The sequence below is a fragment of the Lithobates pipiens genome, unplaced genomic scaffold (assembly GCF_037356315.1).
Source record: "Lithobates pipiens isolate NorthernLeopardFrog02 unplaced genomic scaffold, aLitPip1_a1.2 Scaffold_27, whole genome shotgun sequence".
Taxonomy (NCBI): Eukaryota; Metazoa; Chordata; class Amphibia; order Anura; family Ranidae; genus Lithobates; species Lithobates pipiens.
Window position 1 is genome coordinate 174,908,678 of NW_027507788.1, and position 24,338 is coordinate 174,933,015.

Below are 24,338 nucleotides of genomic sequence, written 5' to 3' on the forward strand. Positions count from 1 at the left end.
CCCCAGCATAATTTTATTGGGGGACAGGCTGACAGTTTGACAATCTGTCCCATCCCCTTCAGGACCCAATATAAGGGGATATTTAACCACCGACCATCAATGCAAGGGGGTATTTATCCACTGACCACCAATGTAAGGGGATATTTATCCACCGACCATCAATGCAAGGGGATATTTATCCACCAACCATCAATGCAAGAGGGGATTTCTTCACTGACCACCAATGTAAGGTGATATTTATCCACTGACCATCAATGTAAGGGCTATTTCTCTACTAACCACCAATGCAAGGGGGTATTGCTCCACTAACCACCAATGTAAGGGGGTATTTCTCTAATAACCACCAATGTAAGGGGATATATATCCACTGACCACCAATGTAAGGGGGTATTTCTCCACTAACCACCGATGTAAGGGGCTATTTGTCCACTGACCACCAATGTAAGGGGGTATTTCTCTACTAACCATCAATGTAAGGGGTTATTTGTCCACTGACCACCGATTTAAGGGAATATTTATCCACTGACCAACAATGTAAGGGGTATTTCTCTACTACCCATCAATGTAAGGGAATATTTATCCACTGACCACCAATTTAAGGGGATAATTATCCACTGACCACCAATGTAAGGGAGTATTTCTCTACTAAGCACCAATGCAAGGGTTAGTTGTCCACTGACCACCAATGTAAGGGGGTAATCTCTACTAACCACCAATGTAAGGTTTTTTTTAGCCACTGACCACCAATGTAAGGGTATTTCTCTACTAACCACCAATGCAAGGGGTTATCTATTCACTGACCACCAATGTAAGGGGGGTATTCCTCTACTAACCACCAATGTAAGGGGGTATTCCTCTACTAACCACCAATGTAAGGGGGTATTTATCCACTGACCACCAACATAAGGGGATATTTCTCTACAAAGACACGAAACAAAGCGAACAAATGAAAATTGTGAAGCCACAGGAAGACAAAGGACAAAGGAGACAAGTACAATAAAAGTTCAGTGTGATGTGAGAAGGATGCAGTACTTTCTAATGGTCACTAGATGGCGACGATGCACACATCTGTTACCCAGCTTTGAATGTAGACGTCATATGTCTACCAGCGGGGAGAGAAATAAGGGGACCGCATATATATATATATATATATATATATATATATATATAAATACTGACTCTTTTTATTTAAAGCAAATCCCTGATTTGTGTGCTGTGCGATCCCTGTCTAGATAATGAGGTGTATATAGTGCTGGGCTGGCAGTGTGAACACCCTCCATTCATCAGACCGTCACTCCACCTACTTCCAGCAGAGGGCGCCTGTGATCACTTTCCCTAACAACCGATCTGTTGACATGTCAGTCCCTAGCAACCGTCCACTCCAGTGATTGTGTGAGTCGAGGAGATCAGAGATGGAGAGCGTGAACCCCCTATCCAACCCCAAGGGGGTGAAGCTGGAGTGTGAGCTGTGCCACAGCCCTGCCTACATCCAGTGCCCCGGCTGTAAGGTCACCTATTACTGGTATGTAGAGAGGAGGCAGCCATATTGTGTGTGTACAGGACACGTCATAGTGCTGAATGTGTATGATTGGGGTGACTCTTCCTGAAAATGCCTGGCTGTCCTTCCCTTCCCATGGTGCTTCAATACGCTCACACTCTGGGCTCACATTTTTGCATACGTGTTCGGGCGCCCTTGTCATGGGTACAGCAGTCCATTCATTGGAGCAGGCCGCTGTTTCTGCCAGAAACATAGGTAAAGAAATCCGGGAACCCTTTCTAAAAAATGCACCACCCCCCCAGAACGCAACAACATGCACCCCAAACGCCATGTGATTTCGCTACATTTGACAAATCGCACAAAAGTCACTGCAAAACCAGCAATGGCGAGCGTGCTCAGTGCCAACATTTGGTACGTCAGCCTCTTTGGCACCTTTTTTTGGAACAGAAGGAGGCCCATTCAAAAGGAACGGCGCGGCTCCAAAAGCGCACCACAAACACGGTAGCGCAGCTCAGGTGTGAATGGGACCTTAAAGCGGAGTTCCACCCTAATAAAAATGTTTCCTTTAAATGACTCCTTTAAACCTATAAACAAAACATTTGGAGGATTTTTTTTTTAAAGAAGAAGTAAACCCTGATGAGTTTACTTCCCTCTTTAGTACAAACTATCGGCGCTACGGCCGCTATTGAATCGCACATGCGCGAGATTGAGAGGTGCATGCCGGTTACCCAGCAAGCACCTCTCCATGCATATTCCAGGAAGCGATCTCGATTGGGCCTCACATGCCCACATTAATAACGGAAACAGCCACAAACCATGGATTGCAATATTACAGTAAGGATTTTATATTTTTGAATAATCTATTAAGATCATTGTATACTCTTATTTAAATTTCGTTCGCAATAATACTAGGATACAAAAATAATCATTTTTTCCACTGAACTCAACTTTAATAGCACTCCTTGTGTGTCTGCTAAAGAGCAGCGCGTTTTGCTTGGATTCATTGAATAAGTTTACCAGAAATTTAAGAAATTGCAGAATATACAGCCTCGTGCTACATAACTAAGCACCATTTCATGCTGAATAAACTCAATTACTAATGTATCTTAAAGAGAAACTTTTCTTTATATCGATTTTTTTTTACTACAAAAGCATTTTATTAAAATAAATTTGATAGAAAAAAAAATTGATTTAAATCAAACAAATTAATTTTTTTTTGTTTATTTAAATCACCAATTGTTATCCTCTCTGGTGCTCATGCTACCAGCCCACACATGTGTGAGCCTTTAGATAAAGGTTCACAACACTACATTTTCTCTTGCGTTTGCCATCGCACTGGCATGCACAACAGTGGAAAAAACATTATTTTCTATGGTGCCCATTCGCATTAATGCAGTGCAGTTTTTGAAAAGGCACAGGTGCTATTTTTTTTTTTTTTTATATATTCACATCAGTCCCTACCCTCAAAGAGCTTACAATCTAAGGTTCCTAATTCACATTCTTACATACACATATAAGGGCCAGTTTAGACAGGAGACAATTAACCTAGCATGTCTTTGGATTCGTTTCTCGTGTGCACACTGCACTGCAGAGCTTGAAAAAAAAAAATACCGGTATATCACACTGCTTCCTTTTTTTGTTAGAACTTTATTGAACAATTGACATTTCATTCCATTCTATTGCCTGCAGCGTGGTGCGATGCCATGGGTTGTGTTGCATCATGCCGCCCTGAGAAAAGTACTGCACGCTGCAAATTTTTTACCGCAACTCCGCAAGGCAGCAGGTGAGCTGGCCACATAGGGAGGAAGGCTTTCTGCCACGTCTTGTATTGGGATTGTCAATGGAGTCCCAACGCATCAGGACTGACAAGCCCCAAATAGTTCACTGCCAACCACCATAGTGGCTGTATAGCTAAAGCTGGTTCATTGACATTTTTGTGGTGGTTATTGCATGTCGCATGTTATAATGAGTTGCACTAAAGCACTATGAAATGAATGGGCCGCCAACACACCCTGAAAATCAGATGTGCCCTATTGTTTTTTTTTTAAATATTTTCAGGACTCCCCTGTAAAATATTAAAGGGGGGTCTTAGAGCTCTGATGTTAAATTATGGAGAGAGGAGAATTCTGATGTAAGTGGAGGGGGGGGGGGGGGCTCTGATGTGACTGGAAAAGGGGGGAGGGGACTAAGGACTCTAGTGTGGGGGCTTCTGATACGATAAGGGACCCCTATTTTGGACTGGGGGTGTCTTAAGATTTTACATATTCTCAAAGGATGCCATTGATAGAAAAAGTTTGAGAAACACTGGCTTGCAAATACCTTGCAAATGACAACCAACTGAAATTCATTATAATAAATCCAAATAGAATAAGATGGATACTAAGTATTTTTTGTGCATTTATTGTGCATTGCATGGCTCATGTCATACTGGTGAGTCCAAGATTAGAAGCAGAATCACAGAAGAGCAGGTAACCCCTTCTCTAATTGGGATCACTTACACACAGTCCAAAATGTTCTAGATCAGTGGTCGCTAGCAGCCCTTCCTTGCCTTTATCTGGCCCTTTGGGCACTATTTCATACACTGACTCCAACAATGAGACCTAATTCCTCCCAATGACACCAACGATGGGGCACTACTCCTGCAACTGACACTAATGACTGGGCACAATTTCTCCCAAAGACACCAATGATGGGGCACCAATACTTCCACTGACACTAATGATGGGGCACCAATACTTCCACTGACACCAATGATGAGCAGAGTTCCTCCCAATGACACAATGATTGGGTACCATTCCTTCACTGATGCCGATGATGGGGCACTATTCCTTCCACTGACGCTAGTGATGGGGCACAATTCCTCCCAATGACACCAATGACGAGACACTATTCCTCCCAATGACACCAATGATGAGACACTATTCCTCCCAATGACACCAATGATGAGACACTATTTTTCCCAATGACACCAATGATGAGACACTATTACTCCCACTGACAACAATGAAGGGGCACCATTCCTTCCACTGACACCAATTATGGGGTATAGTTCCTCCCAATGACACCAATGATGGGGCACTATTCATTCCAATGACACCAGCAATGGGGCATAATTCCTCCCAATGAAACTAGAGATGGGGCACTATTCCTCCCCCAATACCAAAGATGGGACCTTGTTTACTCCCACTGACGTCAAAACATTTTCTACACCCAATTGCCAGAGATAGACCCTGGACGGTAATCTGGCCATTTGTTTAGAATGTTTGGCGACCCCCTGCTCTAGAACCACATTTGCTAGGGAAGACGGAGCATTGGAGTTATATCTCTGTGGTTTGTCCAGAGAGGGAAGGGAGACATAAGAGAAGGTAAGTGGTCTTTTAGCGATCTTTGCTAGAAGGTTGTCATCAGCACCAAGACTACTAATGTGACATGGTCCTCATGTTTTGCTTCTTGCATGTTGTCTTTTTTGAAGAGGGTTGGCAAGGGGAAGACCATTCTTCTTAAAATGGTATTAGGGGGTTATTTTGTTCATTCAGTTTAGATCCAAGTGATACTTAGTGCAGTTCAGCTTTAAAGCCGAGTCCTTTATTCTCCAGCGATGTTGACCATCAGCGGGCAGACTGGACCAGTATTCATGAGAAGATATGCCAGCTTCTCATCCCTGTGCGGGCAGCCACCCCATTCCTGACCTCAGCAGAAGAAAGGGCTCACTCCGCAGAGCAGCTATTACAAAGGAAGGTAATGGAGAATGTTCAATCTATGTATGTGTCTGATTGTACAAGAACTGTCTGTTATTCTCACTGTGAGTGTGCAGCATTTATCCCACCAAGGAAATGTAGAATGACCCCCAAAGTAGTGGGGTAGGCTATCATTTAACATCTCAGGTGGGTCCTTGGCTTATTGTGGGGTAAAACAAACAGTTGGATGGCATTCATTTTGATATTTCTCATAGTTTATTACTCCATGAACATTGAACTAAGGGTTAGGGGCATAGGATTGCCAACATTTTTAAAAAAATGTCAGGGCTTCTAGTGGCAGCAAAATTGTTAGTGGCCCTTGAAAAAAGAGCCTCCTAATTGCAATTGACCCTTTACACCATACGGGCAGTTACAGGCACCTTAAAATATTGAACAATATGGTCTCCATGCAATGTCCCCCAGTAGGTCGCTTGCCCACCAGGCTCCCCTTACCCCATCTGGGTCGCGGCTTCCCCCCTGCGTCTCCTCCCGAGTCCCGTCAGTTGCTTCTCCTTCCAGCCAATCAGGACTTAGGGCTCGCAGCCAAATGGGTCTTAGGACTCCCGGCCAATCGGGTCTCAGAACCCACTGCCTGATTGGCTGGGAGGAGAAACAGGAAAACATTATTGAATATTCATTTGCTAATGTCACACACCTCGTTGGGCTTGGGGCGCAGGGCTCTGCATCCCGAGCCCACCCTTTTTGAAGCCAATTAGAGCCTCAGGCTCTAATCGTGATTAAAATTGCATCCCATGCCCTCATGTAGATTAGGAGCCAGGGCGGGTGGATTAGGGGGGCGTGCCTCTGCGCCCTGCATAAGCGGCCGCCACTCTCTGCAAGTGTATAATACATGGTTTTTATTCCACTGTTTAATAAAAGACATGACTACACTATGAGGCCCACGTCACTTTTATCTTTCAGTATCCAGTCCCCCCAAGTCATAGCCCGCGGTGGGAAAACAGTTTATAGCTAGGTAGACAGTTTTTTTTTGTATATTAAACATCTTTCACCTCCTGGATTCAGCTCTAGCTTTTCTGTTTTGTTTATGTTACCATCTACAATTTGTTACTTCTCATTCTAGATAGTTCTGTGGGCACTTTATGAATACTTTGTTATCTATCTGACAGATCATTATTTCTCAATTGCTATATTTCTTCCTTTTTTTATTTAGTTTATCCTATCAAAAGGCCCCCTAGTGGCCATGACACTAACTGTAGTATGTTCACAGTTCTGGACTGTGCACTGCAACATGATTTCTTTCTACCTTTTAATCAATGGCGGATGTTTTTTTTGGGGGGGGGGTGGGGGTTGGAGAACAAACACCCATCCCCCACATGCCGCACCCCCCCCCCACCCCGCTGGTGGCAGGCAGTGTGGTTCAAGCGGCTCCATGTCTTCTCCTCCATGGCGGCTTCCAGCTCCTCCCCTCCTCCTCCTAGGCATCCAATAGGATTGCCTGTCCTTTCAGCCAATCGGTGTCAAAACCTGCTTCCTGATTGGCCAGCAGAAGGATCAGTTTTACAACAGCGAATATTCATTTACTGTCTTAAAACACCTGGGTGGGATCAGAGTGCACTTTCTGAGAGCACACTCTATATTGAAGGCTATTAGAGCCTCTGGGTCTAATCGGTGCTTCAAAAACAGCCCCTCAGCATTGGAATCCAAGCACCAGTGTCCTGATGCATGGATAGCAGAGGCATCGGTGGACGGGGGCGGCGCCTGTGAGCCCTTCATGAACGGGCCGCCCCTGCTTTTTATTCTTAGCCCTTGTACACATGGTCGGACATTCCGACAACCAAATCCATCGGATTTTGTCCGACGGATTTTGTCCGAAACTGGTGTTGCATACACACGGTCAGACACAGTTGTCGGAAAATCCAATAGTTCAGAACGTGATGACGTTATTTCGTTATGATGGGACTACGTTCAGGCTAGTAGCCAATAGCTTTGGTCTAGGAGCATGTGTGGCACTTTGTCCGATCGGAATTCTCTACAAACAATCGGACAAAGTCCGATTGGATCATGTTGTCGGAAAATTTTATAGCCCAGCTTTAAAACTTTGTCTGTCAGATATTCAGATGGAAACAGTCCGATGGAGCCCACACATGGTCGGATTATCCAACAACATGGTCTGATCGGACATTTTCCGTCGGAATGTCCGACCGTGTGTACAAGGGCTTACACTAACTACTGGAGACAACTCAACAGATGTAGGCAGAAATAATCAATGTCCTAAACATAGAAGAGGCCTAGCAAGTGCAGAAAATGTAAGCAAAGCTCAGGTTGAGTACCTCCTAGCTGCAAACAGCTCTAGATTTAGTGAAGGTCATCTCAGCTTAAAGTGGAACTTTAGTCAGAAAATTAAATGAAGTCCTGCTAGATCACTTCAGGCCCCTTTTGCAGGCACGGCTATTTAAACCATTAAAAATAAGTGCCTATACTGTTTAAAATCCAGTAATACACTGTCTCACCCTGCTCTGCACATGCTCAGTTGCTCTCCAATTTTTGGCAATGTACCAAAAATGTAGAGGCCAATCTACTGACAGCCTGAGGAATTACTGTTGCACTGACTCTGGGCTTTAGAAAAATGGCAGCCTCCGGCAGGAAGAAACAGGAACAGTGCTGGAGGCAGTTTACAGCACACACTCATTGTGGTAGCATACTTATTAATGTGGAATGTATATTTCTTGCTAAAGAAAATTATTTTTGATCACGTTGTTATGAGTAAAGTTCCACTTTAAAGAGGAAGTAAACCCTGATGGGTTTACTTCCTCTTTTTTTCCCTGCAAAGGTAAAGCATAATGGACTACTATGCATCGCATAGTAGCTCATTATGTGTCACTTACCTGACACAGGAGCCAGCGAAGTCGTCGCTGTCCCCTGTAGTCCGCCGCATCCATCTTGCTGGTGGCGTCTCGCAGCTCCGCCGAATGACAGCGGCGAAGCCGCGATGACGTCACTCCCGCGCATGCGCACGGGAGTCGATAAATTAGGCAGCTCCATTCTTGGATTTGCCGCGTTTAGTGCGCCTGCGCGCCGCTGTCTACGGCGCATGCGCCGTAGACAGCGGTGCCCATTTTCGGGCAAATATCTCCTAAACCATATAGGTTTAGGAGATATTGCTTGGACCTACAGGTAAGCCTTAATCTAGGCTTACCTGTAGGTCAAAGTGGTTTGTAAGGGTTTACAACCACTTTAAGGCAGGGTGCCTACAAGTGGTTTAAAATGCATCTGTAAAGATAGCAGTCACTAAATCTTCAAAACAGGACAGCAGTGCAGCTCCCTTATCTCTTTTCTGGCAAGTTTCCTATAGGAAGAGCTGAAGGAGAGACATCTTTTCAAGCACTGCCTACCCATGTAAATGTCATATTAAGTGCAGCCATTCTTAGTTCCACTAAAGCCACGCACACACGATCAAACAATCCGGTGGAAAAGTCCGGCGGACTCAAGGCCAGAAGGCCAGAAGACATCGGCGACAGAAGACCGGGCCACTGCTTGTAAAAGAGCTAGAAGAAGGCGCGGTGGCCCGGCAAGAAGAACCGAAGAGGGGGACAAGACCCCCGAAGAGGGGGACAAGACCCCCGAAGTCGGAAGAAGAGGGCGGCGGCGAAGAAGAAAGCCGGGCTCCTCCGCTAGTAAAAGAGCAGAAGATAGCGGAGGAATCCGGCGAGAAGGCCTTCGAAGACGGAAGAAGACCCCCGGAGCTGTGCAATAAACTATTTTAACCCTTGTGTGTTGTGTTTTTTTACATTTTTTTCACAGGTGAATGGGTAAGGGTATATTGTACCCCATACTCATTCACATAGGGTGGGGGGCTGGGATCCGGTGGCGCCCTTATTAAAGGGGGCTCACGGATTCCGATAAGCCCCCCGCCCGCAGACCCCGACAACCAACGGCCAGGGTTGTTGGAAAGAGGCCCTTGTCCTCATCAACATGGGGACAAGGTGCTTTGCGGTGGCGGCCCCCCCTTTCCCAAGGCACCCCCCCATGTTGAGGGCACGCGGCCTGGTACAGCTCAGGAGGGGGGGCACTCGCTTGTCCCCACCCCTTTCCTGGCCGGCCGGGTAGCGTGCTCGGATAAGGGTCTGATATGGACCTAGGGGGGACCCCCACGCCGTTTTTTCGGCATAGGGAATTCCCCTTTAAGTCCATACCCGGTGACATGGCCAGCGACGCCTCCTTCACTGGTTCCGACTACCTGGAGCCACGCTCAAAATTAACGGACTTTCCTCCGTGTGTGTGGGCAAGTCCGTTCATTTCAAAAGTACGGCGGATAGTCCAGCCCAAAAGTGCCGTGTGTGGGCAGGTAGCTCGTTCGGAAAGTCTGCCGGATAGTCTGATACGTGTGTACGCGGCATAAGTGCCCCATCCTGCAAGTATATCCATATCTCGGAAAGTGGGACCTCTGTTTTTTAAGCTTGCAATTATTATTCTAGGGGTGTCTCAGCTCTACCTACTGACAAGCCTGAAGTCTGCCTGATTTCTTTGTGCTATATAAACTCCTGCCCTGCCCAACAACACATATAGAATGACACCACAAAGAGGATTTGTGTCCTTCAATCCAGATCTACCATTCCTAATTCAGTAGGTAGAGTTGCTTCCACTGTCAGGCTATGCAATTCCCACCGGAGCCGCTTCAGAGATGTGTGAACTGGCTCCATAGCGAGCCGGTCACAATCTCCTGCTATGTGAGTTGGATGCGGAGAAATCTGCATCCAATTTGCAAAAGTGTGAACCCAGCCTCAGACTAATTTAAAATGTTGGCTGGTGTTCAGAAGTTGATAGAAAGTTGATGTAAGGAAGGATAGCATATTGGTTGGAGTTCCACTTAAAAACAGACCCTCAGTTTTATTTCTTTATTTTTGCCTAATATGTATCCAAGCATGGAAAAAAAAAATTCTCAACTCTTCTCCAGAACTTTGTACTGAAGACTCCCCATTCTGAGGTCCAGTACTGCTCTTCTTCCAGGTTGAGCTCAGGCTGTCATGGACACACCCTTCGGGGCTCACAGTGCTGAAAGCATTGCTGATATCAGCATGTCAGCACCAATGTTTGGAGTATTAAAGACCACCAACTGCAGCAGGGAGATGAGGACCTCCGGGCGTCCCATGGTGGAAGTGGGAGGTGGTTGGAAGGAGGAAGATTGTGCGCTTTTTTTTCTTTTTATATGCTTTAAGACCCCTTTCACACCAGGGCATTTTGCAGGCGCTATAGCGTTAGAAATAGCGCCTGCAATCCGCCCTAAAGAAGCTGCACCATTGTGTGCAGTGTGAAAGCCCTGAGGGCTTTCACACTACAGCGGTGCGCTGGCAGGACGTCAGAAAAAAGTCCTGCCAGCAGCTTCTTTGGATCGGTGAAGGAGCGGTGTGTTTACCGCTCCTCCACCGCTGTTCCCCATTGAAATCAATGGGGCAGCGCTGTAATGCCGCCGGCAAAACGCCGCTATTGTGGCGTATCGCCGGCGGTTTTAACCCTTTCGCGGCCGCTGGCGGGGGGTAAAAGCGCCCCGCTAGCGGCCGAAATGCGCCGCAAATCCGGCAGTAAAACGCTGCTAAAAATAGCGGTGTTTTACCGCCGACGCTATCAGCGGTGTGGTGTGAAAGGGGTCTAAAGCGGAACTAAACCAAAATGTAATTGTTTACCAAAACAGTTACATTCAAGGGATGCCCTGAATAATAACTGTTAGACCCCTTTCACACCACACCGCTGATAGCGTTGGCTGTAAAACGCCGCTATTTTTAGCTGCGTTTTACCGCCGGATTTGCGGCGCATTTAGGCCGCTAGCGGGGCGCTTTTATCCCCCGCTAGCGGCCGCGAAAGGGTTAAAACCGCCGGCAATACGCCGCAATAGTGGCGTTTTGCCAGCGGCATTACATCGCTGCCCCATTGATTTCAATGGGGAGCAGCGGTGAAGGAGCGGTAAACACACCGCTCCAAAGAAGCTGCTGGCAGGACTTTTTTCTGACGTCCTGCCAGCGCACCGCTGTAGTGTGAAAGCCCTCGGGGCTTTCACACTACACATAATGAAGTGCAGCTTCTTTAGGGCGGATTGCAGGCGCTATTTCTAACGCTATAGCGCCTGCAAAACACCCTGGTGTGAAAGGGGTGTTATAGTTACTAGTGTGGGTATGTTAGCTTTCAACCGAATCGTTAAAGTGGAAGTAAACCCGCCAATTGTTTTCATCCAAGGAAGCTGCCATCTTGGCCTCTGTTTAATTTTTAACTGCCATAATGCTGCACATGTGATCAGTTATGACACCAGCCATTGGATGGTTTGACAGTTTGGTTGAAAGCATAACCAATGAGACAGTTAGCGAATATACATGTTTTTTGAAACTGTTAAATTGATGGGTTTACTTCTGCTTTAAGTCCTTAAATGGCTGATGTCATAGCTGATGTCATAGCTGATAACTTGTGCAGCACTGTGGCAACTGCAGATCAAACAGAGGCCAAGATGGCATCTTCCTTGGCTGTAATGAATAAGGACGTTTAGTTCTGCTTTAACTTTGTCTATAAGTGAAATCCTCAATAGAGATCTTTCAAGTACAGCTCCAGGCCAATATATAAACCCCCTTTAATTCACCAGTGTGGGAAAATTCTTCAGTAGCTTATAGTATGATGAGAAGATGGAGTGGACATGTTCATTAGTAGTAGAAGAAGAAGAGTAAGAGCACTGTGTGGGGTCTGCAGAGTAGCAGGCAGTAAAAGTGTTTCCAATCTTCCTATGCCATGCAGTGATAGTGCATACTTTATATAAATGTATATCCCTTGATGAAAAAAAAGAGTTGCTATATATATGCATTTCATCTGGAGATCTAGTTGTTTGACAGAAGAATCTTACATACATAGACTAACAGAAGGTACATTCGGTATATCTTCTTCCCTTTGCAGAAACATTTGATTGACCTGACCACAAAAGAAGCCCAAAGACTCTTGTATGAAGGGCGCCATGTGGATGTAATCCCAGCAGCCACCCACGCTCTGTCTTTCAGCATAGATGTACATGGGCTGACATCAGTAGAACTAGTGCCCGTATACCTCATACTGGCAGAAGCCAACATTGGTAAGTTATAGTCATATGGCTGCTGAAATTGTATCATATTTCAAACTCTTAAACTAAAAACTTCAGCCCAAGAGCCTATTACTTTTATGACCAGAATAGATTCTTATGTGCCCCTCTACAGTTTAGTTTTATTTCGACTTTCTTTCCTTAGCTTCTTGGTTAAGTACTCCGTTTCGACTTATGTATATAAAGCCACATATGCACAACACTGTGTGGCCCATTGGGTCTGTGGAGTTTGGTGACATCTTCCAGTGTAGGCCACACTCCTTGGAAGTGGTCATCTGCTGGTCTGAGGATTGTAGTGGGGGCCATAGTTAAAATGGGAAGGGCAAGGAAATGTAGTTGGCCTTGTTTGATATATATAACAGTGTAGTGTAGTCTGACAAATAATGCACATCTCTGGTTGATTGTTAGAGATGAAAATCATCATCATGTTCAGATTACAGTGCCTTGAAAAAGTATTCATACTCCTTGCAATTTTCCACATTTTGTCATATTACAACCAAAAATGTAAATGTACTTTATTGGGATTTTATGTGATAGACTACAAAAAAGAAAGTCAGATAGTAAACATTGCAGTGGCCTCTAAGATTGGTGGAATGTGTAGAAGTGCCCCTTGCGTTGGGAGTTAGTGGAAATTTTCACCCTAGTATTGGTGGACAATGTACACATGCTTTTCTTGCATTGGTGGTCAGTGTGGGTAGGAAATCAGTCCACCATTGTTAAAGGAACCCTGGTTGCCGGTAGAAGGACCACATTTCTGTGTGTGGAACCAGGACTCATAGGTCATCCCAACAGGTGAGTTATTATACATAGCTCATGACAATAGGGGAGCGTTCCAAGGAACCCTGGTTGAGAAACACTGCTGTAGAGGGACTGCATTTCTGCGTATGGATCTGTGACTTATAGCTCATGCCAAAAGTTGAGTAGTTGTACCTCTTGACAATAGGGGAGGATAGGACCATAGATTGATTTGTAATTCACACATCTTCTGTAAATAATCTTCTTGCCTCCTTTCATTATGCAGGTCTGGGAAATTTAACACAGGCCGAGGAGTACCTGTCTCATGCTTACTGGACTGTACTAAAAACTACAGAATGCAGCAACCTCATCCGATCCAAATTGCACAGGAATCTCGGCCTTCTGTACTCTGCCAAGGGAGAGTTTGAGGAATCACTGCGCCACTTCTCTAACGACGTTAGTTTAATTATGTTTTTATTTGCAAAGCTGCAAGCTGAATTTATAAATTAACCTCAAACACCAATCTCACTGGGGAGCAGATCATTAACAAGCATTATTGGATGAAAATACGCCCTGGTATATCTGAATGTACATATAGTATACAAAGTGTAACGCTAAATGTACCAATGGCACACTATATAGTTTACCAGACATTGAAAGTAATTAAAACGTGAAAACACAACATATGCTGTACACATATAGTGAATATGAGGAACAGTGAGCTAAAAGTCCCGTATAAATGAATTCTAAAATAGAACTGTTCATGAACATCAAACAGGGAGGTGGTGGTAGACGATGTAGAGCTTATGCCCAATCTGAACGATTAATAGAAAGTCCTCAATGGCACATGATGTAACAATGTAAACCAGGAACAGACTGTGAAACACGTTCAGTGCTGAACTATAATTCTTGAAATGGGAAGTTGAAGATAAATACTTGTTACCTAAACAAGGTGGACCCACTTGCCATATGGCAATGAGTCATTCAAGCTTGTATTGGCCAAGGCCTAATGATCAAATGGTGGAACCAACTCAGCTATGATTGCAGTATGTAGAGGGATCACTCCAAGAACGAAAAGCCAATTGGTCAATCAGGATGGATCCAAGAAGCGTATCACAGCAAGCTGTCCAAGATCCGGGCACTTCTGAGGGCAAGGAGCAAGATGGACCTCAATGGAGGGTCCGTACCCGTACCAAAGGCCAATGGAATGTTGGAGCATTAGGACCGGAATAAAAAAATAATAAAAAAGGAGAGCTCCATATGGTGCAGGTCAAAAAAGGTAGAGTTTTAATCTGTTCTTAAAATTCCCATACATCAATAACAGATGAGTGCATTAACCACTTTCAGACCGGACCAATTTGCTGGTCAAAGACCAGACCACTTTTTGCGATTCGGCACTGCATGGCTTTAACTGACAATTGCGCGGTCGTGCGACGTGGCTCCCAAACAAAATTGACGTCCTTTTTTCCCCACAAATAGAGCTTTCTTTTGGTGGTATTTGATCACCCCTGCGGTTTTTATTTTTTGCGCTATAAACAAAAATAGAGCGACAATTTTGAAAAAAACGCATTATTTTTTACTTTTTGTTATAATAAATATCCCCCAAAAATATATAAAAAAACATTTTTTTCCCTCAGTTTAGGCCGATACGTATTCTTCTACATATTTTTGGTAAAAAAAATGGCAAATAAGCGATTATTGATTGGTTTGCGCAGAAGTTATAGCGTTTACAAAATAGGGATAGTTTTATAGCATTTTTATTAATAATTTTTTATTATTTTTTTTTACTAGTAATGGCGGCGATCAGCGATTTTTATTGTGACTGCGACATTGTGGGGGACCCATCGGACATTTTTGACACATTTTTGGGACCATTGTCATTTATACAGTAATCACTGCTATATAAATGCAGTGATTCCTGTGTAAATTACACTGGCAGTGAAGGGGTTAACCAGTGGGTGGCAGTGTAGAGCTTAAAGGGGTTGTAAAGGTAAATGTTTTTTCACCTTAATGCATTCTATGCATTAAGGTGAAAAAACATCTCACACTGCCCGCGCCCCCAGTCCCCCCGTTTTACTTACCTGACCCCTCGAAAATCCCGCGCTCGCCCCCGCCGTCCTCTTCGCCGCTCAGCCTGGCCGCTGATTGGCTGGAGTGGATGGATTGAAAGCAGCGCAGCCATTGGCTCGCGCTGCTGTCAATCACATCCAATGACGCAGCGCGCCGGGGGGCGGGGCCTTGTGATACAGCGAGCGGCTATAGCCGCCGGCTGTATCACGGGAGCGCGCCCGCAGTGCTTCTCACCAATGCGAGGGAGCTCGCATTAACGTGAGAAGCACTTGCGGGAGGAAGCAGAGACAGCCGCCGAGGGACCCCAGAAGAGCAGGTTCGGGGCCACTCTGTGCAAAACGAGCTGCACAGTGGAGGTAAGTATGACATGTTTGTTATTTTAAAAAAATAAACATTTTTACTTTACAACCCCTTTAAGTGTTCCTAGGGGTGTGTTACTAACTGTGGGGGGGTTGGGCTTTCATTTAGTGAACACTGATCTCTGCTCCAATCACATGGAGCAGAGATCAGCGTCACTAGTTGCTAGGCAGAATGAAGAAATGCTGTATACAATGGCATTTCTTCATGTGGCCGCTCCGTGAGACGATCGCGGGGATGCCCGCGGCGATCGAGTCCACGGCTCCCGCGACCGGACTCACGGGGGTCCTGACCAGCGCGGGAGCGTGCCGCCGGCGGCTCACTCCCGATGGCAGGGCGGCAAATTTAAAGGGACGTACATGTACGCCCATTTGCCTGCCCGTGCCATTCTGTCGACATACATCGTCGTGCGCTGGTCGGCAAGTGGTTAAAAAGTGATCACATGTAAAAAATGATAAAATCAATGTGGGAAGCAAGTGAAGAAAACTGACGCGTTTCATCCAATGGACCATATTACCATTACTATAGTAATGCCCCAGTTGAAGTCCCATTGGACGAAACATGTTGGGCCTGCTTCACTTGCTTCCCACATTGCTTTTAACATTTTTTGCATGTGATCACTATTTAATGCATTCATCTGTTATTGATGAATGGGAATTTTAAAAATTACTTTCATTGTCTGGCACACTATAGATACAGTGTTCCATTGGTAGTTATCCTCCACTGAGAAACCCTGCAGTATTGTAAATAAATAACCTGATGTTTTACTTTAATATATGTAAGAGCATAAAATTGTGAATACTGCCCTCGGTATTCAACAATGTCACAGCAGCTTACATTAGCTAAAACGTCATGCTAGCAAGGCGAAGAGAGCCATCAGTAAGTCACTTTCAGCAGCAATTCTGGGATAGCAAAGATAATTAAGGGTAAATTATTAAAGTGTTATGGCTTTTAATGTGGCAACACAGTGAAGGTCAGTTGCTGATTTCATCTATTGTGTTCTTACTATAGTAAACATGCATTGTTTGCTTCAGAGGGCTGACTGCTCATTGCTGTGGATTATACAAGTGTCTTTTCTTTACTTTTTTAAATCTTTAATAGATTTCCACGTTTCCCCTTTTACTGAAATGTTTGGTTTTTAACCACTTGCCGCCCGCCCTATAGCAAATAGACGGTGGCAAAGTGGTTGCATAATCCTGACCGGACGTCATATGACGTGATCAGGATTATGAGCCACTGCGCGCCCCCAGGGGCACGCATCGCGGTGATCGTTGTTGCGGGGTGTCAGTCTGACACCCGGCAACTACGATCTCGGTAAAGAGTCTCCGACGGAGACTCTTTACCACGCGATCAGCCGTGTCCAATCACGGCTGATCACAGTGTAAATAGGAAAAGCCGGTGATCGGCTTTTCCTCACTCGCGTCTGTCAGACGCGAGTAGAGGAGAGCCGATTGGCTGCTCCTCTGACAGGGGGGGTGTGTGCTGATCGATTATCAGCACAGCCCCCCCCGAGGATGCCCACACTGGACCACCAGGGACGCCACCAGACCACCAGGGATGCCAAGGACAAGGTATGCCACCCTAGACCACCAGGGATTCCAGTCAGTGTCACAATGGATGCCAATCAGTGCCCATAATGGATGCCAATCAGTGCCCACAATGGGCATCACTGATTGGCATGCATTATTGATTGGCACTGATTGGCATCCATTAGTACAATATATTATAATACAATGCCGCCTATCAGTTCCCATCTGTGCCGCCTATCAGTGCCTACCCATGCCCACCTGTGCTGCCTACCCATGCCCACCTGTGCCGCCTACCCATGCCCACCTGTACCGACTAACCCATGCCCACCTGTGCCACCTATCCATGCCCATCCATGCCAATCCGTGCCAGCTATCAGTGCCAATTTGTGCCACCTATCAGTGCCCATCCGTGTCGCCCATCAGTGCCACCCATCAGTGCCGCCTATCAGTGCCACATATCGGTGTCCATCAATGCCACCTCATCTGTGCCACTTCATTGGTGCCACCTCATCAGTGCCCATCAATGCCGCCTTATCATTGCCCATCAGTGTAACCCCATCAGTGCCCATCAGTGAAGGAGAAAACTTGCTTATTTGCAAAGTTTTGAAACTGAAACAAAAAAAAAACATGTTTTTTTTTCAAAATTTTCGGTATTTTTTTATTTGTTTAGCAAAAAATAAAAAACGCAGAGGTGATCAAATACCACCAAAAGAAAGCTCTATTTGTGGGGAAAAAATGATAAAAATTTCATTTGGGTACAGTGTAGCATGACCGCGCAATTGTCATTCAAAGTGCGACAGCGCTGAAAGCTCAAAATTGGTCTGGGCAGGAAGGTGTTTAAGTGCCTGGTATTGAAGTGGTTAAATTAAACATCCTAATGGAATTTTATTTTTCACTCAGCATGTGAATTTGACAAAAAAAATTATTATTATTACTACAATGTGTTGTTATTATTATTAGTTATTATTAATTGGGATTAGGTAAATGTCACACTAATGAGCTTGACATTAGTGAAAAATTGCTGGCAACAGGTTCACTAGAAAATACAGGGAGGACACATATCTGCTATATATATATGCTGTTCCCTTTCTGGCTTCAGCAGCAATTCCTCGCAAAACAGCCAATGAGAAAGTGCCACTTTGCTCCTCCAGTAGGTAAAGTAGTCATATCTGCAAGAAGGCGAGTGTTTTAACTCACTGCTGTGCCCGGTAAAGTTATCCTGCTGTGGGTGAATATTTGCCAGTGAAATAATCACACATGATCCTATGGGGTTGATTTACTAAAAACAAAAAGAGCTGTGCACTTTGCAAGTAGAGTTGCACTTTGAAACTACTGCCCAAGGTCACGGCTCCAACAGTTCCTGCCGCTACTCATCCGAATTCTTCTGATGTAGAATCAATACAGTCTACTCAGACCTGCTCTAATCCCAGAATAAAGAGAACGCAGGAGAGAGAATAACCCCTGTATTTACTGTGGAGCGTCAGGCCACTTCCTACGCAACTGTCCGGTTCAGCCAAGTAAGTCCAGGCACTTTTAACATTCATACCCTCAGCTATCTGGGACTCCATCTGCTCACATTATTCTCCCCATCTTTCTGCAGGTGGCTGGAAGGAACCTCAAGCTGTGGGCAGTCATCGACTCTGGAGCTTGCAGCTGCTTCCTGGACATCAACCTGGCTAAAGACCTGCACATTCCTCTGACTCTCAAAGATCGAAAACTAGATATACACCTAGCTGATGACACTCCACCCAGTTCAGGAACTGTTACACAGGGAACGGTCCCTATTCTCACAACCACAGACACAGGGCACCAGGAACTTCTCCGTTTTGATGTGATCTCCCATTTGCCAAGTTATTCTTGGAGTACCGTGGCTACAAGCCCATAACCCTTCAGTAGACTGGTCCAGAGGGGAGGTCACATTCTCATCCAGCTACTGCCACCATATTGTGGCATCCCCATGCAAACCAACTCCTATACTTGCCTGACCATACAACCAGCAACAGACACCAGTCAAGTAGTCCCTTCTGTCTACAACAACTACCTTGATATCTTTGACAAAAGGAAAGCAGATACCTTGCCACCACATCAATCATATGACTGTCCTATTGAGCTACTCCCCAGATCGGAAATTCAATTTGGCTACATCTTCCCTTTGTCCGAGGGGGAATTGTAGGCCCTCACACAGTACATCGACGAGAACCAAGCCAAAAGGCTTCATTTGTCCCTCGTCCTCACCTGCCGGAGCAGACATCTTCTTTGTTGAAAAGAAAGACCACTCCCTCAGGCCATGCATCCACTACCGGGAGCTCAACAAGGTCACCATCAAGAATAGGTACCCTCTTCCCCTCATCCCGGAGTTGTTCCAGAGGTTCCGAGCAGCCCGGGTATTTATGAAATTGGACTTGAGGGGGCCATATAATCTGGTGCACATTAGAGAGGGGGATGAGTGGAAAACAGAACAAGCTTTGGCCACTTTAAATACCTTGTTATGCCCTTTGGGCTATGCAATGCCCCCGCAACATTTCAACACCTAGGCAATGATATCTTCCCAGAGCACCTTGACTTATTCCTGATCGTCTATCTGGACGATATCCTGATCTTCTCTGCCTCTCTCGAACTCCACAGAGACCATGTCAAGAAGGTACTGAATACCCTCCGCAGTCACGGTTTGTACGCCAAAGCAGAGAAGTGCGAATTTGAGAAACAATCCATTCAATTCTTGGGGCTCATAATCTCTGTTGAGGGGATTTCCATGGATCCCCAGAAGGTCTCAGCAATCCTAGACTGGCCTGCACCTTCAGACAGAAAGGGTGTCCAAAGATTTGTAGGCTTTGCCAACTTCTACTGGAGATTCAACTCAAAACTTTGTTTACCTCTGCTCCGGTGTTGCAACACCCAGAACCAGCACTCTTTCATTCTCAAAGTAGATGCTTCTGAAGTGGCAACAGGAGCTGTACTCTCTCAGTATCTGGGCCCAAAAGCTCTACTGCACCCAGTAGCTTTCTGCTCTAAGAAATTAACCCAGGCCAAAAGAAATTACGATGTAGGTGACCGAGCGCTTTTGGCTATTAAGGTGGCCATCGAAGAGTGGAGATATCTATTGGAGGGCGCCAATCACCCAATCACGATCTTCACCGACCACTTGGAGTATCTGAGGTCCGCCAAACGTCTAAGACCCCGGCAGGCTAGATGGGCACTGTTTTTCTCTACATTCAACTTCCATTTAACATATAGACCAGGATCCAAAAACGGGAAGGCGGGCGCCTTGTCCCATATGTTCCTTGAATATATGGAAACTCCTCCCCCGAGCACCGTTCTTTCAGCCCAGAACTTTTTATTGATTCAACCCAGTTTGAAATCAGTCATTGAACGAGCCTCTGCTTCATGCTTTGAATCTGAACAGGCCTTGTTAAGAAAACAAAATGGATTACTCTGGCATCAGGATAAGGTCTTCATACCTCAGGAGGCAAGGCCTCAGGTCTTCAAGATGTACCGTGACCACCAGTTAGCTGGCCACTTTGGAGCTTGTAAAACAAGTGAGATCATCCAATGGTCCTTCTGGTGGCCCAAACTTAGTCGGGACTGTAAAGCCTATGTCAGATCCTGCTCAGTGTGCCTAAATAGCAAGGGTGACAAGACAAAGCCCTGGGGACTGTTGAGACCCTTACCAATTCCCAAACGTCCATCGCAAATGATTTCCATGGACTTTATTGTGGAGCTCCCACCCTCAGAAAGGTTTACGGCCATCCTGGTGGTGGTGGACCGTCTGTCCAAGATGGCCCATTTTCTACCATTGGCAGGCACACCTTCAGCAACTGAGACCGCCCACACGTTCATAAAGGAAATTGTGAGACTCCACGGCTTACCCAGTAGCATTGTTTCTGATCGGGGGGTGCAATTTACCTCCAAGTTTTGGAGAGCGCTCTGTAAGGCCCTGAAAGTAGAACTTTGCCTCTCATCGGCCTACCATCCTCAGAGCAACGGACAAACAGAGCAAACAACTCAAACCTTGGAGCAGTACTTGCGCTGTTTCTCTGCCCTTTCCCAGGACGACTGGGCTTTGCTGCTGCCACTGGCAGAATTTGCCTATAACGATTCACTACACTCAGCCACAAACCAGTCTCTGTCCTTGGCCAACTACAGATTCCACCCTCTTGCCTTGCCCGAAACTATATCAGAATCAGCAGTGCCTGCTGTTCAGGACAGACTTGCTTTTATACAGCAAAACTACCAAACCCTCCAAAAATGCATATAGAGGGCTTAAATTCAAATAGGTTTCACCCAGTTTTTCATGCCTCTCTCCTTAAATCGGCCATTCCAGATCCATTCCCAGGGAGAGTGGAACCACTTCCTCCACCAGTAACTGTTGGAGAAGAAATAGAATACGAGGGGGAGTCAGTATTGGATTGCAGAAAGAAAGGTAGGCAAATCCAATATCTGGAAGAGGTATCCACCCAAAGAGAGCTCCTGGGAACCAAAGATCAACATCCATGCTCCTAGACTCCTTTGGGAATTCCATACCAGTTATCAGAGAAAGATGGCTGCCCGCCAGGGGGTGGGGCACTGTCAGGGTACCAATAGAAGGAGGTCTCTAGAACCCAACACCTGTCAAAGAACCAGAAGGGCTCTAGGGCCCAGCACCTCCACTAGCACATCACATAGGTCTTTATAAGGAAGTCAGCCCTTGGCTGAAGTGCTGTTTGATCTAATCTGTTACCGACGTTCCTGTGTTTCCTGTTTCCTGTGATTCTTGATTACAGACCCTACTTGTTCCAAACCTGTCTCCTGCCTGCCTCCTGACCTTGACCTCGGCTTGATAAATGGATCTCCTCAGCCTGCTACCTGTCTTAACCTCGGCTCCCACCTAACCTCGTCTCCTCTGCTATCCCCCTGGCACCGAACCTTGGCTTGTACTGACTACCCCTGTCTCAGTGACCCTGGTTACCGGCTACATCTCACAGGCATCAGGGTTTGTCTGCTTTACTTTAAATTTACAAAATGTAGAGAACATTTTACAGTGGACATTTATTTCCTAAACTTCAAGTTGGATGCCCCTAATTAGCTGACAATTTTCTTTTTTGGAGACACTACACTAGTGTTAGCTTTCAGCGCTGGGAGATGAGTGCTTGTAGATTTTGGTGCAGAAAATGAGACCCCCTCACATTAACTCTTTTTGTGATGCTAACACAAACCCTCCCTGTAATCCTAACCCTTCCTGTAAACCTGTCACTAACCCCTCCCTGTAATCCTAACATTAACCCTCCCTGTAATTCTAACATTAACCCTCCCTGTAATTCTAACACTAACCCTCCCTGTAATTCCAACAATAACCCTCCCTGTAATCCCAACACTAACACTCCTTGTAATCCAAAAACACTAACCCTCCGTGTAATCCCAACACTAACTCTCCCTTTAATCACAACTCTATCCCTCCCTGTACACCTAATACTATTCCTCAAGATAAACCTCCCTGTAATCGTTATACTAACCCTCTTTGTAACCTGCACTCTTGCAGCAACCCTAACCCTCCTTTAAATAACATTAACCATCCTTGCAACCCTAACGTTTACCCTCACACAAATGCCCCAGTAACCCTTGCACTAACCTTCAAGGTAACCTAAAGCTACATGCAGACGGCTGGTTTGGTCCATCAATGTCAACTCCCAGCATTTTCATTTTTTCAGGAGAAACAGATGCAGCATCCAGCCCCGCTGCCAATGAACTTTAAAAATCTACAACAGACTGAGATACGCAATGGCTGGATGCTGTGTCTTATGGTACTCACGTTTTGGGGCAGAAATTCTGCATTCAGGGTATACATCTTCTGGGGTATAGAGCCATAAAAGCCAGTACCACCCTGTACACCTTCCAGCCGTGTCCAGCCACCGCATATTTCAGCTGTCATAGATTTTGACAGTCTGTTGGCAGCAAGGCTGGATACTGTACCTGTATCTCCCAGGCACCCAAAGCCACAGGGAAATAGACGCTCATGGGCCAATTTTCCGATCTGCCTAAGACTATCCCTCTCTGTAACCCTTGCACTAACCCTCAGTGTAACCCTACCTGTAATGCTCTAACTCTTTTTTGTAACCCTCATACTATCTTGTAACCTTCACGTAAACTCTTCCTAATACTTCCAGAAATCTGGATAAAAATATACATTTTTACTTCATGGTAGCATAGGTCCTGTGTGTTTGGAATATTTCTTCTACATATAGTTATGAACTATATTTGTTTGTCATGGGGTTTTATGCATTTATATGAAATTATCTTAAAGCGGAGCGCCACCCGATTTTAACATAAGTCATCCTTCAAAAACGGAAAGTTATTTTTTTTGTTTTTTTCAGCATTACCTTTTTTTTGTTATCTTGTCCATTTCCTGTCTATGGTGATCGCGGATATGGGCGGGGATAGTGCGGATATGGGCGGGGATAGTGTGGATAATTCGTAATATCCTCAATCCGCACTGTCTCCTGGGAGCTTGTGTCATAGTTCCCAGGAGTCAGTGCGGCGGCCCGCTGACGTGAGTTATTGCGTGATTTCTTACTTGCACAGCTCCGTTGCCATCACAACGGGGCGAGACTTCCGACGACGCAGCCCGTTGCGACGGCAGCCTTAGCTGTTGACGGCGCTCCTCTTTAAAGTTACTGCGCATGCACGAGATTGGGAATACAAGGCGCAGTGCCTCCTGGTCGAGAAGGGGCACTGTATCCTGGAAGAGGATACCTGTGGGCTTCACATGCCCACAGGTAAGATGAGACCCGGCTACAAGAATTATTAAAAGTTGATATTGCTATAGAAAACGGACATCTTTAAGACTGAAAACATGCAACAAGTGAGTTATAAATGTTAGGCCCCTTTCACACATGCGGATGGTATGTCCGTATTTCATCCATCCATTTGCGGATGAAATACGGGCCATACATTCATCCCTATGGGATAGCGGGTGTCTGCGGATGAGCATCCGCAGACACCCGCTATTGTCCGCCTCCGCAATTGTCCGATTCTGCAGACGGAGGAAAATCCTATTTTTCTGTCCGTCTGCAGAGCGGATCGGATGAACACGGACAGACGGTCCGTGCTTGTCCGATCCCCATAGAGGAGAGCGGAGAGCTGACAGGACAACGGAGCGATCCCCGCTGAGCGAGCGGATCATCACGGGGCGGATCTTTACTGATCCGCCCCGTGTGAAAGAGGCCTTAAGGACATAATCTTTGTGATTGTACCAAAAAAAAAAAAAAAACGTTTAGGGCAGTGGAGCCCCGCTTTAACTTGCTTGCTGTTTCCTGTTTTCATGGGCAAGTGGTACACACCGATTTGCTGTTGCTCCCTCTAGTGGCTGT

The 24,338-nt window shown here is 45.7% G+C and overlaps 1 protein-coding gene across 1 annotated transcript in view; it reads left to right on the forward strand.

Annotated features, from left to right (window-relative positions):
* The first annotated feature begins 1,342 nt into the window (after nucleotides 1–1,342).
* Nucleotides 1,343–24,338, forward strand: part of ZMYND12 (zinc finger MYND-type containing 12) — a 43,602-nt gene continuing 20,606 nt past the window's right edge. The window contains exons 1-4 of the mRNA XM_077457916.1: nucleotides 1,343–1,522; nucleotides 5,095–5,236; nucleotides 12,127–12,298; nucleotides 13,326–13,495. Of these exons, the coding sequence (XP_077314042.1) occupies nucleotides 1,413–1,522; nucleotides 5,095–5,236; nucleotides 12,127–12,298; nucleotides 13,326–13,495 (594 nt within the window). The 5' untranslated portion in view covers nucleotides 1,343–1,412. The remainder of the gene's footprint in view (nucleotides 1,523–5,094; nucleotides 5,237–12,126; nucleotides 12,299–13,325; nucleotides 13,496–24,338) is intronic.